This window comes from Nomascus leucogenys, chromosome 18, assembly GCF_006542625.1.
Source record: "Nomascus leucogenys isolate Asia chromosome 18, Asia_NLE_v1, whole genome shotgun sequence".
NCBI classification, from domain to species: domain Eukaryota; kingdom Metazoa; phylum Chordata; class Mammalia; order Primates; family Hylobatidae; genus Nomascus; species Nomascus leucogenys.
The window spans coordinates 74,145,963-74,165,927 of NC_044398.1; the positions used below are offsets into that span (position 1 = coordinate 74,145,963).

The window sequence follows — 19,965 nt, forward strand, 5'->3', positions numbered from 1 at the left end:
TTATAATGATTTAAAATTCACATTCCAAAACTGCAATTATTTTTGCACCAATCCAATAAAACTGGGAAGGAAATGATTCCAGGTAGCCTAGTCCCCAAATCCAGAAAGGAGACAGCATCTTCGGTCGCAGTAGCCACATTTGCACCTTGCTGGATAACCTTGTTCATGAAAAGTGAAGGCCAAGTTAAAGAAGGATATCAAATAACATATAGTGAATTCTGTGACTCAGATCACCAAACTAAGGCATAGGGAATGAGGTACAATAAGCGGGTGAGTGATATGTGATTTAACCTAGTAACACAAATGTATGCCAATGAGTTGACTCCCCAGATAGCTTTAAAATATCCCTTTACTGATCTCCTGATGCCAATTATAACACCTATATTACTTATATTGGGTGATTTATTTTCATTTCATTCCATCTAATTGTTTCCTGTGTGTACTCTTGTCTCTACAACTAACATATTATGGATATAAAATTTTAATGAATTAGAGCTGCATATAAAATGTATCTCACATGGCAAAAATATTTGCTTCATATTCTCAAAGACTAAAACAAACACAGTATGAATTTTCTATAGAAATAAGAGATTTCATACCACCAATTAAATTTTTCATTTTTTATCACACAAGTTATTAAAATTCATGGGATAATTTTTTTAAAAATAAAGAAATCATCCTTAGTTCACTACAGAGAAATAACTGCTAATGTGTAGGTAGATATTCAAGACTTCTTTATAGATGGACAAATATTTCTTTATATATGAATGTTTTGTAACTTGCTTTTCTCATTAACAATATATTTCTACTATAATTCAAAGACAAAACATATGTGCATGTGCTTATATATCATTTTGAAATACTAGATAGCATTCCATTGTATGGATTGCCACAATAAATTCACCCAAACCCCTAGTATTGAACATTTGACCTCTACCTAGTTTTTCTGTATTAAAAGTGCTGTAATGAATATCTTCATAAATGCATCATTGATGGATGATAGTAATCATCATTCTGTGATTAATTTCACAGAATTTTCTGAAAGTAAAATTGGTAAACCAAAGATATCAAACATTTGAAAGTCGATGATACATGACAACAATTTTCTTTAAGGAAACTTTGTACCAATTTACATTTATCAACTGTATGTATGTGTTCATTGTTATAACACTTTCACTAATAAAGAATATTATCATTCTTTTTTAAAAATCTTATCAGCCTTTTATGTTGTGGTTTCATTCACTGACGCATTTTTCAGATTCATAAGGAGGACTAAAATTCCACTTCTACTTTGCCCACTTCTTACCCAAGACTTCAGTTTGGATGTGGAAGGCTGTTTTTTAGAGGTGCTGTTCAGGTGAGTTTTTCACAGATCCCCTTCTTTCCACCTCCACTGCTGAAATAATAATCTTTGATGGTCTTTTGTTTTTCTTCAGTTTTCCTATTTCTTAGCAATTTTGAAAGGTGAGAATTAAATGTGGGAGCTCAAATGACCATTGAAAACTCAAAAAATACTTTTACAGTTTTAAGGTTTTCCATTTTAATTTTAATCAATTAAATTTTAGGCATGATAGAAACAATCTATAAAAACTTAACAGCAAATGTATTCATGTGGATAAAACAGAAAGGGCAGTTACACTTCAACAAAATTAACAACATCATCATACAGTTCTTGCTCTAATCATCTACCTCCTTTAAAACTAGTCTTCAAACTTTTTCAAAAAATGTAGCTTTGTCAAATAGTTCACATATCTAAGTATATTACTATTAACATGATGGCAGATTAAATAAAATGTCTCACTTATGTTAGCTCAGTGATTAAAGATATATTTGTCAAAGATTTAGGACAGCAAGAGATCAAAACTGAACTTGCCAAAATAATGACTGTCCTATCTTCCAGCTACTGTGAATATTTCCTTTGTGTTCTTGAGTTATTACATAGATCAATCATCTTCTTTATTCCATACACCCAGGATTGTAGTTTATTCCTTATAAACTCAGATTTGAAAACATTTTTACCATGCTATAAATGTGATCTCTGCCGTGTGTGTGTGTGTGTGTGTGTGTGTGTGTGTGTGTGTGTATCATTCCTGAACAGTGAATGTGCTGTCATTGATAGGACCTTGTTTTGGTTGCCAAGGACAGCATCTACCATTGTATTGTACGTTCATTTGCAGTTAGTTTCTATTTATGCTGAGTTCTAACTTGTTGCCTCAAAAATACCTTAGTCAAGAGTATTCCCTAAACGTGATGCAGTAAATTAGGAACAGTGCGAATGGCTCTTTATTGTTAATACTGTATGTCTTTCTTAATCACTAGGTCCCATAGGGCTCCCTGGGATAAGTAGGAGACCAAGAGTAAACAAAATTTGATTGGCTTTTTCTTATTCTTTCCCACAGGGTAGACTATAGCCCAAATGTCATATATCTCTTTGTAAAGTCTCAGACCCATATAGTTACTACCATCAAGCATATACCACATTTCCTATGATGAGGTTCATGAGATGCCATGAGATATATTCTAACCCCTTTGGATTCCTAGTTTCCTGTATTTTGGAAAACTCAGGGAATTTTCTTTGTTTGCTTTGTTAACAGCAATTTCTTAGGCCTAACTCTAGACTCAATGAATCAGAATCTCTAGATGGGGGTACAGTCTTCCATGTGTTTAAAAGCTCCCCTGGTAATTCGAATGTGCAACCAGGATTGAGAACAATGGTTATAAGTGTTTACAAATAATTCCTAAATGTTCAACACACTACTTCAGTAGGTAATGTAGGAGTTTTGATTGCAACTCACTTTTTAGGCATTCAACTACATAACAAGCTTTGAAATACTGCTTTGGGATCATTTCACCCCCGGATCTTTCTCTCAGCTTTCTGCCCACCTACCACTAAGCTGTAAATTCCTAAGACTGTCTTCTTTATATTTGGTTACTGATCAGTGACAGTCCTCTCACTCTGCTGCTGTGTCATCTTCATCTCCCCAGGTTTACTCCAGAATTTACCACAATCTTCTGCCTACCTAAAAAAAAGTTTAACTGCAGAAAACATGTATGAAGCCACTGTGCATCTTTGGTGCACTCCCAGTGCTAGACATTTAGCAGAAACTCGGTAAGTATATTGAGAAAAAATCTTAACTATAATCCTTGGACACTAAATTTCAGAAAACCCTTGATTGACAGATGGGGAAAATGTTAAGGTAGGATGGACGGCTTTGTAACTTGTCCTTATGCATTCACTTCCAAAGGTTTGTACAAGTTGTTGGAAGACATTTAAATAGAATTTATTCACACAAAGATAGCTTAAACGATCACTTACTTTCTTTAAATTAATTACCTCAACCATTAAAACAGAATAAATTATTTCATAATATTAACAGTCTCCAAGTAGAGCTTAAGGATCTTAGTGCCTGGCCAAAATAGTAGCACAGTAGAAAGAAATTTGGGGATGGAAATACCAGTAAATTTCTCCTCTCAGTTAACTATTCTGAAAATCACTGACACCAAAGTTAACACTACAGTAATTAAGTACCAATATTTGTCCCATTTCTAATTTAAATCTCTATCCTGGTTATTGGCATTCTCTCATAAACTCATTTATTGTTCAACAGCTAAAAGAGGAGGCATGAATTAGAACTTGCAGAAGAAGAATATGGAAACTCCATATTGCTTGACATGTTTCAGTTTCACAACCTTATTAGCAGAATTTATAGAATCAACTTGAGGTTTAATTTCCTTCCATATTACGATTAATGCTAAATGTAAATTTCAAGTTAACATAAGTAAATTTAATTCTACATCAATAAAGAAATATGCTCTAATTGAAATGATGATATGAGATTATTCAGTGTTTAGTAATAGAATGGTGAAATTATTCCCCTAGGATTTTTATATTACTGAGGAGGTGGAAAACAAGGAGAAAAGATAGAGCAAGGCTTTTTGAACCCTGGCATTATCATCCTGTTTTTCTCCGAGGAACATATAAGTCAGCCTTTTATGCTTTTACCATCAGACAAGTAACTGTGATCACTAATCAACCACGTAACCTTAGGATAATCACTTAAATTCTGTGTGTGTTTTGCATCTGTAAAAAGAAGCATATTTATTTGGCAAATCTTCCATTTCTATATCCCAGAAATAACATAAGAAGTATATTAAATTCTATGTGTCAAAGTCCCTGGAGAAGTTAACAAACATTACAAAAACAAAGTGGAATTTATAGCAATTTTTGTTTTTGAAGTCTTCCTAAATGCATGCATTATTCCTTTGCTAGTCATAAAAGTACCTAAAAATTTTTCATTCCAAAACATGAGAAGGCAATTTATCTAGAGAATTTTTTAACCTCAACACTATTGATATTTTGGGCCAGATAATTATTTGTTGTAGGGGTTGTCCTGTGCATTGAAGATGTTGAGTGACACCTCTGGCATCTACCCACTAGATGCCAGTAGCACCCATCCAATTGTGATGATGAAAAATGATTCCAGACATTGCCAATGTTCCTTGGGGTGGAGGGTACAAAATTATCCCTGAGAACCACAGATATATTGCTTATTTTATACATATGAACATAAAAACTATTTTGCTAAGAGTGCATCAAACTTTATAAAGATACACCTAAGTATGTAAAATAATGTCATATTGTATATATATGTGAACGTTCATGAAAAATCAGATAAATGATCAATCCCATTATTAGCACATTATACGTTATTAAAGTGTGACTAAATGGGTAAGAGGCATATTAAACCAAGCATCATGGAAAGTTACACATCAGAAAGCCAACAAGAACACATTATTAAAAATTCACACCAATTGAATAAACAAATACGATCAGATACTGTATCATCAAAACATAAATGCAAGATAAGAAACAGATAAAGTCAATTTAATATTAATATATTTCTAATTTGTTAAAGCAAAAATTGTAATGCCATCAAATGACACCAATCAAGTGTGTGTATTTGAGATGATCTAGGCTTAATTATTTAACAATAAAGAATGAGAACAACAGCCCAGACTCTTAATAATTTGTGAATTTCACAGTAAGCTTTTGAAGTTCTCATTATTTAATGACACTGTCGGGATTGAAATACAACAAAAAAAGAAAATATCTTTTCTCCACATTTTATGGGTTTTGTTGCTGCTGTTTTGGCAACTCAAATATACCAGCCATCTGGTTCCTCTGGTAAGGCTTACAAGTGGTAACAGGGTGGCCCACTGTGAAAATCTTTACAAACTGAAAGCAATGAACTGACAGCATTGATAAGCTCTCCCCCAAACACTAGAGGCATAGATTAGTGGGTGCGAATGGTCTCACTTGACTGAGAGAGAGAGAGAGCCACACAAGGTCAAAGGTAAAACAAAGACAAGAAGAGAGAAAGGTGAATTTCTAAAATACATCTTTTAGTATTCTACCACTTATCAAGTTCATTTCTCATTTTTATGTGTTATTTTAATTTCCTTAAAATTAAAGTCTTATCATTTGGACAATGCTAGTTTGTAAATGTCCTCTTATTTCTTTCTGAGGCATTCTACTTAACTGTTGAAACGCTTTGGTTGTGTCTTCACCCAAATCTCAACTTGATTAGTAGTTCCCATAATCCCCATGTGTCAAGCGAAAGACCTGGTGGGAGGTAATTGAATCATGGGGTTGGTTCACCCCATGCTATTCTCATAATAGTGAGTGAGTTCTCATAAGATTTGATGGTTTTATAAGGGGATTTTTCCTCACTTCACTCTGCACTTTTCTTTCCTGCCACCATGTGAAGAAGGACATGTTTGCTTCCCCTTCTGCCATGACTGTAAGTTTCCTGAGGACTTCCCAGCCATGCTGAACTGGGAGTCAATTAAACTTCTTCCTTTACAAATTACCCGTTCTCAGGTAAGTCTTCATTAGCAGCGTGAGAACAGACTAATACATTTGTCTTCTGTTTTATATGATTAAAAAATCAGGAATGACATTTAATATTCGATGTAATGTTTCTCCTTGCTCTGCAACTACACGACCAATGAAAATCCAATTACAGGTGCTTCCTTGAGAAAATATTAAATAACATTTGTTAAGTAGTTAGTATATAGCAGAGTTTTTGCTAAATATTTCCTGAAATTATTTCTTTTAATCTTTAAAAATCACAAAAAGCACATAATCATTTCAACTGACATACAGAAAACATTTGATCAACTTCAACATCCTTTCACAATGAAAACACCTAATAAACTAGGAAAATAAAGAAACTTTCTCAATCTGATAAAGAGCAGCTGTGAAAAACCCACCATTAACTTAACACTCAAATGGTGAAGAACTGCCTGCTTTTCCCATAAAATCAGGAACAAGACAGGATGTCCACTCTCATCACTTTTATTGCCCCTGATGGTAGAAGTTATAGCAAGGGAATTGGTCAAGAAAATAATATGACATCCATTTTTTAAAGTAAAACTATATTTGCAGATGGCATAATGTATATAGAATATCTTAAGAAATTCACTTAAATACCTACTAAAATAATTTTTTTTTTTTGAGATGGAGTCTTGCTCTGTTGCCCAGGCTGGAGTGCAGTGGCGCGATCTCGGCTCACTGCAAGCTCCGCTTCCCGGGTTCACGCCATTCTCCTGCCTCAGCCTCTCCGAGTAGCTGGGACTACAGGCGCCCGCCACCACGCCCGGCTAATTTTTTTTTTGTATTTTTAGTAGAGACGGGGTTTCACCGTGGTCTCGATCTCCTGACCTCGTGATCCGCCCGCCTTGGCCTCCCAAAGTGCTGGGATTACAAGCATGAGCCACCGCGCCCGGCCCCTACTAAAATAATTTTAGCAAGACTGCAGAATACAAGATCAATATACAAGAATGAATCGTATTTCTATACACTAATAATGAACTATTTGAAAATGAAATATTAAAGCAATCTCATTTACAATAGTGACAAAAAGAAAAAAAATGCCTACAAATAAGTTTAACAAAATAAGTGTAAAACTTGCACCCTAAAAACCACAAAATGGTATTAAGATAAATTAAATCACACTTAAAGAAATGGAAAGGTGTTCCATGTCCCGGAATCAGAAGATTTAATATTGGTAAGACAATAACAAATAATATTTTCCATGTGGATATACAGATCCAGTGCAATCCTTATTAAAATCCCAGTTACGCTTTTTTCTGAAATTGACAAGCTGATGTCAAAATTTATATGAAAATGCAAGGGATCTAGAATACTTGAAGTGATCTTGAAAAAAAGAACAAAGTTGGAGGAATCACATTGCCTGATTTCAAAACTTACTACAAAGGTACAATAATCAAGACTGTGGTACTGCTGTAACAATTGACAAATGGTTTAGAAGAACAGAATTGAGAATCCAGAAATAATCCTTTACATTTATGCTTAATTGATCTTCATCAAGGGCATAAAAAATTCAATGGAGAAATAATATTCTTTTCAACAAATAGTATTGAAAATGGCATTGGCAAAAAACTGAATTTGAGCCCCTTCCATGTATCATACATAAAATAACTCACAAATCAACTATCTAAATGTAAAAGCTAAAACTCTAAAACCCTTAAAAGAAAACATCAGAGTAAAACTTCCATGACTTTCTTAGATACAACTCCAAAACACAAGCAAAAAAAAATTGCTGTGATGCAAATGATAATGTTAAGAAAGTGAAAAGATAACAGAATTGCAGAAAAGATTTGTAATTCATAAGCCTGATAAGAATCTAGCATCAAGAATATATAAAGAACTCTTACAACTCAATGATAAAAAGACCACCTAGTTTAAAAATGAGCAAAGAATTAAAATAGATATTTCTCTAAAGAATATATGCAAACAGTCAATAAGCATATAACCGGATGCTCAACATCATTAGTCATTAGGAAAATGCAAGTCAAAACCACAATGAGATAACACTTCAGACTCACTAGGATAGCTATAATCAAGAAGACAGGTAATAACAAGTATTGGGGAGGATGTGGAAAAATTGGAACCCTCTTACGTTGTTGGTGGGAATTTCAAATGGTATAACCATTATGGAAAACAGCTTGGAAGTCCTTCAAAAAGTTAAACATACAGTTATCATATCATCCAGCAATTCCATCTCTAGCTTTATACCCTAGATTAATGAAAATATACACTTAGGTAGAAATTTATAAACAAGTGTTCACAACAGCTTTATTTATAATAGCCAAAAAGTGGAAACAACCACAATGATCAATTAATTAATGGATAAATTAAATATGATAGAGCCTTAAAACTGAATATTATTTAGCAATAAAAAGGCATAAAGTATTGATACATGCTACAACATAAATGAGCCTTGAAAACATTATGCTAGATAAAAGGAACTGGTTACAAAAGACCACATGTCAATTAATTCTATTTTGAGAAAATGTCCAGAATGGGCACATTTATAAAGATAAAAAGTAGATTGGTGATTGCCTAGGGCTCAAGGATTAGTGGGAAATAAGAAGTGACTGATAAAGAGTACAGGGTTTATTTTGGGAGTGATGAATATGTTCTAAAAATTGGTTATAATGATGACTGCCCAATTCCATGAGTGTATTTATAACCTTTGAATTATACACTTTAAATGGGTTAATTGTAAAGTATGTGAATGAAACCTCAGTAAAGCTGTTTTCAAAATAAAACTATACCATATACCAAGATGACAGTGGTAGCATAGTCAGAAGTAAAATTCAGTAAAATTGACCTGGCTTGCCAAGGCAGCTTTTTTTTTTCACCATGTAGAGCAGTGGTCCCCAACCTTTCAAAAACCAGGGACTGATTTTGTGGAAGACAATTTTTCCACGGACTGCAGTGGGCAGGGGTATGGTTTTGGGATGATTCAAGCACATTACATGTATCATTACATTCTCATAAGGAGCATGCATCCTAGATCCCTCATATGCACTGTTCAAAATAGTGTTTGCACTCCTATGAAAATCTAATGCCACAGCTGATCTGACAGGAGACAAGGCTCAGGTGGGAATGCTGGCTCATCTGCTGTGCAGCCCAGTTTCTAACAGGCCATGGACAGGACAGATCCATGACCCAGGGGTTGGGGACCCCTGATGTAGACTATATGCCAGAGTTTCAGGGTCACGGCAATACCTACGATTTGGTAAGATACCACTCGGTGTTTCTCACTAGCTGGCTGAGTCTTATCCTGAGCAAGTTGAATATTAATACTTTCAACCTAATAGGTCTCCAGTCAGGAAGTGGGAAGGCCCTAGAATTTGAACACACAAATTTCCAAATCTGCAATTTCCTGCCATTTCCTTTGTTGGAAATACATCCTCTGTAGTTTCACAGTAAATTGCCTAAGATTTCTTAAGATATATTTATCTGAGGGCTCATTTTCACCAAGCTCCAAACAGATGCCTCTGATAACTCTTTCGAGGTCACTATCCGAATGTCACCTTATCAGTGAGTGGTCACCTAAACACCAATAAAAAATAGCAACATCCTTCCCCTTCACCTTAGCACCCCCTATACATCTTACTTCAGCTTATTTCATTTTCCAGATTGCCATCTAATATACTACATATGTATATGATTTTGTTATTGTTGCTTATTTTCTCTGTTTTCCTTAAGATCTGAGACTGTATTAGTTAGCTTTTCCAATATAACAAATTATCCCAAATTTTAGTGCGTTAAAATAACAACCGTTTATTTAGTTCAAAAGTCTGTGCTTTGATAATTTAGATTGAATGAAGCTGAGAGTTTCTTCTGGTCTAGGCTGCCCTCACTCTTGTGTCTGCAGTCAGCTGCCAAGTCTGTCGGGCTCTAGCTGATCCAGAATGGCCTCAGCTGGGATGACTCCTCTGCTCCATCTGGTCTCTTTGTCTCCAGCAAGTGAGCACAGGATTGTTCACATGACAGTTGGGCAGGGTTACAAGGAAGCAAGTGGAAGAGGACAGAGCCTCTTGAGTTCCATGGTCAGAACTGGTACCACATCAATGCTGCCTCATCATATTCATCAAAGCAAGGCATAAGGCCAGCCCAGATTCAAGGTATAAGAAAATAGCCTCCATATCTTTTTAAAACATATTCATTACTTCAAATGCTTATCATTTTTTTTGTGTGTTGGGCACACTTAAAATCTATTCTCTTAGCAATTTTCAATCACATTGTAAAAGAGGTGAACACGTGGAGAAAAATAATGGTGACCATTTTTGCAAACAACCTGCCAAAAGATTTTACCTAGTTTTTTCACTGCTGTATCCCAAGTATGTAAAACAGTCCCTGGCCTATCAGTATTCCAGAAATCTTAGTTGAATGAACAAATGAATTTTATGCCCATTACTCCTGAGCCAGAGCCTCTCCCATAAATTGCTCCTTCTTTGAAGTAAATACTTAGAATAAACTATATTTTTGGTGAATACTTGCAATTGAAGTCCTGTATCTACTGTTCTTTTAAAGTTAAAATCAGCTTTCGCCATTTGATTTCTATCTTCTTTAGCTATTGCAAAGTCAGGCTAATTATTTCCAAAGACTATGAAGCACACCATATTTCACAGGATACTTCCTCTCCAAGGACCTTGGAGGAGTTTGAAAACACTTTCTCATCAATGTCCGCAGCTATGTAACAAGATTAGTGTGACCTGTTATCTCCCCTGCCTTTTCCTCTCCCTTCTGCTCCCAGCCAGCTTTTTTCCCTTGCATTTCTTCAAGGATGAAACTAGCTTAGACACAACAGAACAACCACTTTCCAATACAAACAGCTCCTTGAATTATTGGCCTGGACAACTTTCTGAAGGCAGAGCAATTGCACAGGGTTATAGGCAGTTGGCATGATAATGCTTGGGATGGTGTCAGATATGGAAATGTCTGTGGATTCTACTCATTTCCCTATTCTTGCCATTGCCACATAAGCAAAGTAGATTGAAAAATAAAAGAAATTCACTGGATACATTAGCCTCACTGCTATGGTGTGAAAGTTTGTGTCCCCCTAAAATGCATGTGTTGAAACCTAATCACCAATGTAATAGTATTAGCAGGTGCAGTACTGGGGAGGTGATTAGGTCATAAGGAAAGAGCCCTCATGAATGAGATTCATGCACTTATAAAAGAGGCTTCAGAGAGGTTCCTGTCCCTCTTGCCATGGGAGGTTACAGAGAAAAGACAGCCATCTGTGAACAAGTTAGCAGTCCCTCACCAGACAAAAAACCTGCTAGTGCCTTGATTTTGGACTTCCCAGCCTCTACTACTGTCAAATACATTTCTGTTGTCTGTAAACTACCCAATTTATGGTATTTTGTTATAGCAGCCTGAACAGACTAAGACACTAAAGGATCTAGATTTTCTAGTAATATAAGGATCAAATAGGTCTCTTATGGTTCTTAATAAGTGAACTCAAACAGCAAAACTGATTTCCTCTGCTCTCCACTTACTTAACTAGACAGATGCAACCTTTAGGCTTCATGTGCCATTCTTAACACACTACTTAACACAGTATTTTGGGGTTGCTCTTCCTGAAAGGCTGTTCTCTCTTGGAATTGTGCCCTCTTCGAAAAACATTAAGATCCCCTACTAAAAAAGAAATTAATATTAATAAGGGAATTGATCCAATCATTACTCTATGTAGTAGCATTCCTCATATACTCACCCAAATGGCAGATTGTTCTAATGCTGTGATATGTATTAATACCTTTTCCAGCAGGCCCCTGCCATCTGGATTGGGAATTCTTTTAGCAGAAGACAAAGCCTTTTCACATTTACAGATGAAGCTGCAAAAGGAAAGACTCACAGGAAAAACAATCCCTGACTTTCCCTTTCTGTCATTCGCCCAAATCTCCCTGGCTCAAAACCTCATCAGCATCTACTACTCCCTCTCTCTTCACATCCAGACACCAAGTCCTGCCAGTTCCTTCTTTGATGCATTTTTCATCATCTTACTTATTTTCCATTCCTTCTGCCAGCTTCTCACATTCAGGCCTTTATTGCCTTACACGTGCCTCATTGAAATCGCCTCCAAAGAGAACACATCTGCTTTCGTTATTAGTGGTCTCCACTGGCTAAAACCACAGTTTCAGCTTTTTAACCTGGCATAAGTACCTCCACATACAATCTCTAGCACCTTTTCCTGTACTTAACACTACTCTGTGAACCTTCTGCTTTAGCTAAAATGTTCTAATTGGTATTTCTAACCAGATCTGCTACTTCAAATTTAAGTGGCACATTATGTGTAAAAACCACGTGGCAAAATTACAAACATTATATGTTTGAATTTTTTGCCTTGTACCTACCCCTGGCCACCCTGCTGCAACTCTTTAATGGTTAATGATTCTCTCCTCATTCTGATGCTCTCCTCCTTACTCTGCTCAAAACATTCTTCCTCTCATCCTGCCATTCCTTTGGCTTTAGACCCATCTTTTGCTCTCTCTTCCCAGACCCTTTCGGGTTAATACAACACATTGGAGGTTTTGAGTCTGCATCTTTCTCAAGGATCACCATTTGCATAATCAACCCAGGCAATTAATCAACATCCAGCAATCAGATAGAAATTTCTTACTAGACCCCCACTTGCCAGGAAGAAGGGATCAGGGTGTTTCCTGTCACCTCATAAGGAATGTCTGCCTTTTCATATCACCTGCCATCGGCCCAGAGCTCAATCCTACATACAATATACAGTGTTCTCTACCCACCCTTCCCTTCCTATTACGAGCCCACAGTGATCTTTGTCTTCTGAATTCTTATAGATCCAAACTCCTGTGATTCATCCTGTTTATATGGCACTTTGACCCTGTTAGGAGTAGTTACTTGGCCTTATTAGTTTATTTTTATATATTCAAATTGGTTGAAAACTACTTTAAGGTAACAACAGCATCTTATATTAATTTGTAGTTTTATATTTCAATATTATCAAGCAGTAGCTGACACATGATCACTGAAAATGGGTTAGTAGGGCTTCTTAGTCACACTGGAAGTGACTAGTAACTAACAATTCCTTCACTTAGTTGAGGTGTTGATAGAGGCCACAGGAAGGCCTATAGAAAACAGAAAGCCATTGTCCCTAGAGGAAGAGATGCCAGAGGAAGGAGCAAGGGTCAAGAAGAGTAATAGCCAAAATTCAACTGACAAATATGTCCAATTCAGCATTTTCCTCAACATCAGGAACACATTTAGGTAACATGTTGAAAATGACAAGCTTCAGATAGTTCTTATTGCATCAGTTCTTCTAATTTTACTCTTTTTTTCTTTTTTGGAGATAGAGTCTTGCTCTGTCACCTAAGCTGGAGTGTAGTGGCGTGATCATAGCTCACTGTAACCTTGAACTCCTGGCCTCAAGCGATCCTCCTGCTTCCCCTAGGCCACAAAAAGTGTTCAGTTACAGGTAAGAGCCACCACTAGCACCCTGATTTTATTTTTCACTCTTGGGATAATATGTGTACGTACATACATCACCTGAACCAAGCTTCATGAGCTTCAGAGTGCTCTCTGCTCTGGCAATAATGGCCCTGACCTTTGTTTATTTGAGGTTTACCCATGCTCACTTTGGCCTGCAGCCATCATTCTGACACCAGAAAGCAGTAGAGTGAACGAATATAACAACAGAAACAAGAGGTGTTCCAGATTACTTAAGTAGGGAAATAATAGAGCATAATAATTAATTTTAACATAGTAATACGTCTTATATACAAAACCCTACTATGGAAGAAGACCCAGCCAGAAAATAAAATGTCCCTCTACTTTTAATTGACAAACCCCAAAACAATCAACTGTTCCTTTTGAAACAGGGGAGGTTATTTTCCTCCAGCTGAATGTTGCAGGGAAGACAAAGGAGGGATCTCAGCACCACCCACTGTTTTAAAAAGGCAGATTGGACCCCTGTTGCTTTCCCCAGAGACTATAGTCTTCCTCCACATACCTTCAATTCTGTCCATGTTAGAAAGAAACCTATATGTTACCTGCAGGTGCCAGTCATGGAAAATGCATGGTTTTATGCCTAAATGATATGTGACTTTCTTTTTCCAGAGGCAGATTTTTTTTTTGAAAGAAATCACCCATCTAGAATGAGTTTTACTGTTGAAAACTACACTTATTTCCCTAAGTCAAATTCCTGACCCGTAAAGAAGGATCTTCTTTTAATCACTGTATTTTTTAACTTTAATTTTAAAATTATACAAATAAATACAAGTAGGTGGAGATTTTGAGTGAAATAAAGATGCATGTGTTACTGATATCGGTTAATTGTAGCATTACCATTATTAAAGTCTTCTATTGTCACGAGCAAAAGTGAAGGCAATTTTGATGCATCAGCACTTTACCTTAGTACAAATACTTTAAAGTAAAAAGAAAGCATCAGGCACTCTTTTGAGATATGCAGCTATTTTATTTCTCTAAATTCTCTATTGCCTTGACAATTATGCTCCAGTTGGATGTTCCTTCTCCATTCTTGTGTAAATATTCCAAAGCAGAAAGAACAAATGTCCAAAAGTCATTGTCATACAATTCTGTAAAAGACACAAATAAATGGAAGTCTCAAAACTTCTAATGTAAAACTTGCTGGCCAAGACATAATTTGGATGAGCAAATTTGGGGTTTGGATTATTTTAAATATAGACTTTGTTCTTAAAATTTAGTATAACATACAGAAAAACTTGGTTTCTGATATAGCTTTACTTAGATTATGTGAGCAAAAATGAAACTGAATTATCAAATGAGTAATAGTTGTACTGGAGAAGTCTATCTTATCTTCTTCACTGCAGACCCTTGTCAGCATTATACATACAAACTATTCCCAAAGTTCTAAAACTTTCCCTGTTTAGCTGGGATATGATGTCTATTCCAGTTTAGAATACAGAAGCAGACACCAAAGGAAAGCTTTTTTCAGTCTGACAAACAATAAAATGGCTTCAACAGACAGAGCTGTCCTTTCACTTTCTTAATTATAAACAAATGAACTTTTCACTGGCAATTTTTGCAATCTGTAAATGTAATACGGTTCTCCAAACAGCAAATGCAAACATTCGAAAGGTACAATTGAAGGGAGAGGAGAGTAGGGATCAATTACTTTGTGAATTTTCTGGAAAACAAGACCATTATTCATAAGAAAATTGGAGGCTAGATCAAACAATGACAAACCTCTAGATCTCCATCATGTAGTTGGAAATTTACATCCAGAGTACCTAAATAACTTCCCTTTCTGGGGCAGCAAAGATTTTAACCAGTTTCTCGGCAGGAGTGGCAAAGCTTCAAGAATAACTGAAGGAGAGAAAGCCTGGAGTGCTGCACAATTCAAAGGGCAAAAAGGTGGTTTCCGTAGACCCTTGGCACAGCAGAATGGTCACACTAGGGAGCAAATAATCCCATAAAAGATTCTTAGCCTCCCCAGGAAGACCACCTCCTAACTAGTCCTTTAGGACCCTGCTATTTAAACTATCTGCCTGCTGTCACAGATAGTGCTAACCTATGGACTATCTGGGCATTCCACTGAAAGCCCAGAATTCCCATTTGGAAAACAAAGTTCTGCTAACTTTGTGTCTTGGATGTCCTGTAAAGCAGATGCAGCGAGTGTTGGGACACGCTAAACAGAATTATTCCCCGATCCAAAAAGGACAAGAGTGTGAATTAGGAGGAAAAAGTCTACATCGTAAGGATAAAATTGCTCTTTCAGGTTTTACTGGGGAAGCCAGCTGGAGCCTTGGGCACGCGCGCCCTGGGGAACCTTTCCTCTTTGCCGCCCCTGCGTGTCGCCCCTTTAAAGCCTTCTTGGTCTCTCCAATCCCAAGAGTTCCGCGGGACCTTGCGCCACCGGCTAAGGCAAAAACCTCAGGTGTCTACCCATGCTTCAGGGCGCCCCAGAGCGTAGGCGGAGGAACCCAGATCCTGTAAGTCAGCAGCCAGGGGCGCCTAGCGCGCTGCCAGAGCACAGATGGCTGGGGAGGCGCGCGGATTCCAGGCCTCTCAGAGTCCCCAGAGCGCAAACAGCGGCCGGCTGGCGCCTCCCGCAGTAAGTAAGTGGCGATGCCAGGACGTATACACTCGCCAGCTACCTGTACAAACAGCGTCCGCTCTCTCCACTGTATGATTGTCAGTTTCTTTGGTGAGTGCTGACACCAAGGCAAGCATAAACAAAGTGGTCTGCACACCCTCCTCCTCCTCGCTCTCCCTCACTGAACCGGCGTTGTACTTACAAGTCCACTCTAAGAGCCACCTTCTAGCCACTTGTTTTGAGTCCAAGGAAACAAAGGAAGTAGGGGTTGTGCACTGCACGAGAGAGTTGTAACTATCTCAAGTCTGCGCGAAGACGGGGAATCCCGGGGGCACCGCTGGCACGGGGAAAACAGCCTCTTCCGCCTCTCCGGACCAGCAGATTCGTGCATAAGGATGGGCGAGGGCAGAGAGGGAAGCAATGAGAGAAAATAAAAGATAAAAATGGGGAGAAAAAGGTGAATATTTCAAGGGCCACAGGGCGGGAGAGATGGAGCAAATTCCCAAACCTCAAGTCCAAGTTCTAGAAGTTGGGTGATGGGGTGGAGCCCCTTAGTGGGCGCGGCGGCTGTGTGTACAGTTTATTTATTTTTTGGATTTTCTGCCTTGAACTAAGGATTAAACATCCAACGCAAAGATTTAGGAGATAGAAGAGAGAAGAGGCAATTGCTGGGATCAAAACTGATGCTACAGGCAAAGTCCGAGCCAATGTCGCTTCTCACAAACTCTCTGAATTTCCTGGCTCTCACGCCCCTCCGCTGGGTCTCCTTTGCACAAAGCGCCCTGCCCTGGAGCAGGAAGTGGGGAGGGGACCAGGTCCGCAAGCCATGAGCGGAGCAGAGAGAAAGAGGGGAAGTGGCAAATTATCTTAAGTGTTGATTCCCTAGGGTTGGAGGAAGCATAGTGAATGGGACGGATCCTGTAGCCCCGACTGGCAGGCTACTTCTCCGTCATCACTGGCGGCAGAACTTACACTTAATGATCTTCTTAAACGCGTTTTGAAAGTCCTTGTTGAAGTATGCGTAAATGACGGGGTTAAGCAGAGAGTTGGAGTAGCCCAGCCAATTGATTATGGCGCCCAACAGGGTGGGCATGTGGCAGCTGCTCTCGCAGAAGGGCAGAACAAGAGCCACGATGAAGAAGGGCAGCCAGCAAAGGATGAAGGTGCCCATGATGATGCCCAGCGTCTTCACTGTCTTCCTCTCTCGGGCCAGGGCCATCTTGCGCTTCGCCTCGGCGTTGCGCTCATTTTTCCTCTCGAAAGAAGCGGGGGCACAAGGGGTAGGACCAGCCTCGCTGGGCAGAGGCAAGTGCTCTTTGGAGTTGCCCACTCGGTGCACCTCGATCACCTCCAGGGCGGCACCATCGTCACCTTGCCTCACCGCGCCATTGGCACACAGAGCACCCCCAGCCTTGTTCTCCACGCCCAGCCTCCAGTTCCTGCTCCCCGACTCTCCATTCACGCTCTTCTTGGGCTGCGGGGCCGGAGATGCTCCAAGGCGGGTGTCCGCTCCGGTCTTCTCCACCTTTTTGACCGTCTTGCGGATGCGGAAGCGCGCAGCTCGGAATATGCGCCCATAGAGAACCAGCATGAGCAGCAGCGGGATGTAGAAGGCTCCGAAGGTGGAATAGATAGTGTAGCCGTGGTCCTTGCTAATGGTGCATGCGTCGGGGTCCGAGCGGTCTTCCGGGGTGCGCCAGCCCAGCATGGGCGGGATAGAGATGAGGAAGCCAATAAGCCAAGTGAGCGAGATTAGCGCAGCGGCGCGCCGGGGCGTCCTCTTGTTCACGTAGTCGATGGGGTCCGTGATGGCCCAGTACCTGTCCAGAGCGATGGCGCACAGGTGCAGGATGGATGAGGTGCAGCACAGCACGTCGAGGGCGATGAACAGGTCGCAGGTGACCTGGCCCAGTGTCCACTTGTTGAGCACCTGATACAGCGCGGCCATGGGCAGCACCAACACGGACACCATGAGGTCGGTGACCGCCAAAGAGCCAATAAGATAATTGGCCACGTTCTGCAGGGAGCGCTCCAAGGCGATGGCAGCCACCACGCACGCATTGCCCAGCACCGCGCAGAAGATGAGCGTGCCCAGCAGCAGAGAGGTGATCACTTGGTAGCTGAAGGTCACGTCGGAGATACCAGTAGTGTTGCCGCCGGTCTCAAAGGGAGCCGGTGGTGATGTGGTGTTGTTGCCCTGACCAGGGCTGAGCACATCCATGCCTGCGCGCCTGGCGCGGGAAGGGGGAGGGAAGAAAAAGCAGCGCGAAGATTCGCCTCGCCCCTTCCCCTGGGGTCTTCCGCCCTTCTCCTGGGAAGTTTCGGAGGGAGGGAATGCAGGGACCCAAGCAGGAAGTTCTTACTGCTTCGGCGAAGGGTATCTCCGGGGAGCAGCTTTCTGGCGCTCCCTGTGCTCGCGCAGTCCAGCGCGTTCAGAGGCTCCAGCTGGGAAACTGGAGTTGGCCTGAAAGCAGCTCCAGGATCTCCCCGCGGCGGAGAGGTGGCTGGAACGTCTGTCTGTCGCTGTCCATCTTACTTTGCCGCTCCCGAACTGGCTGCCGGAGCTGGAGTCTCCCCACTAGCAAACAGTCTCCAATCCCAGAAATATCTAGAACCGAGAAGCCCCATCCTCCACGGTCACTCTGTGACCCTCCTCTCCCTGTTTCCTTCCTTCCCTCTCTCCCCCTCTCTCCTCCTCTCTCTTCTTTCTCTTCTGCCTCTTTCGTCCCCCTTCTCCCCACCTGCCTTCCCTTTCAGTCTCCCTCTTTCTCCTCACTTCCCTTTATTTATCCCTCTTTGAGTTGCTTCGAAAGCCAGGCTCCCTCCCTCCCACTCTAACCCTCCCTCCTAATACTTCCCCAACCCCTAGGAATGCCTCTTTCCTCTGGGTCCCCGCCCTCCTCTCCCTCTAGCTCAGCGTCTTTGCATTCGAGTCCCTTTTTGTCAACAGAGACTCAGAACTCACACACACCGGATCCCTGCCGGTCAGAACAAGGTTGTAACAAATAAACTCCGCCTCCAACCCAGCAAAACTGGGGAGGGGGTACTTGAGGGAGGGAATTCCAACTACTCATTGCCTCATATTATCTGTCAAATTCTTAAATCGTGTCAGCATCCCAGAGTGGCAATAGGAGATGAGAAAAGGAAGCATAGGGAGCCTGAATGGGAAGGTGAACAGTCCTGGGTCCTGGGTCTGTCTCCCAATTATTGCTAATTGATGGAAGAGACCGAGTGTGTCTTCTTTTTTAAAAAGCTACCTCCGTTCTCGCGCCACTGCACTCCAGCCTGGGCGAAAGAACGAGACTCCGTCTCAAAAAACAAACAAACAAACAAACAACGACAACAACAACAACAAAAACGCTACCTCGGTTATCATATACCAGTCCAGCCTGACTCCCTCGGGGAGGATATTGCCTGTGACTTTTTTTTTTAACCTTGGGGAACTGGGAGAGAACGAAATTATAAAGGACGTGTCAAAGGACAAGGAGAAGTAAACAACTGTATCTCCAAATGAACAAAACTCAGTGTAATATATATTCTAAACACACACACACACTTTTCCATCACTACTACACTTGTAATTTCAGTGACACTGCCACTTCCCATAGCTTTGTGGCTAGTAAATTCAGGAATGGAAATATTTTGCATATGTGTTCTAAGTGAAGCCTGGCATTTTACATGGCCTTTTGCACTTCTTACCAGAGCCTGCAAACCTCTGGGGGAAACTTGGTGGAATCCCGGTTCGCTAGCCGGCTGCCTCTCTTAATCTCAGAAACTGGGTTCAGCACCTGGGACAGTTCTAAGCAATGAGGGTTTATGTCGCCACCTTCTGGCAAATGTTTTAGAGTGCCATCTAGAAACCCTTATGCAGAAATGAAGCAAGTATTGAGGAAATACAACTTCTAGAAAGAGGAAGACAGTTATTAAAAGACAAGGTAGTATTGAGTTTTGTCTTCTTCCTATTTTCTTCAAAAATTTATTTTAGTGCCCTCTTTTGCTCTGAACCTTATATATCAAGCCTACTATATGTTTTAACTTC

General features: G+C 40.0%; 1 protein-coding gene across 1 annotated transcript; it reads right to left on the reverse strand.

The window, feature by feature from the left end:
* Window positions 1-15,910: 15,910 nt before the first annotated feature.
* Window positions 15,911-18,716, reverse strand: HTR1A (5-hydroxytryptamine receptor 1A). Its single transcript, XM_030798792.1, has one exon. It carries the CDS (start codon window positions 18,145-18,147, stop codon window positions 16,879-16,881), a length of 1,269 nt encoding a protein of 422 aa, XP_030654652.1. The 5' UTR covers window positions 18,148-18,716; the 3' UTR covers window positions 15,911-16,878.
* Between the last annotated feature and the right edge of the window lie 1,249 nt (window positions 18,717-19,965).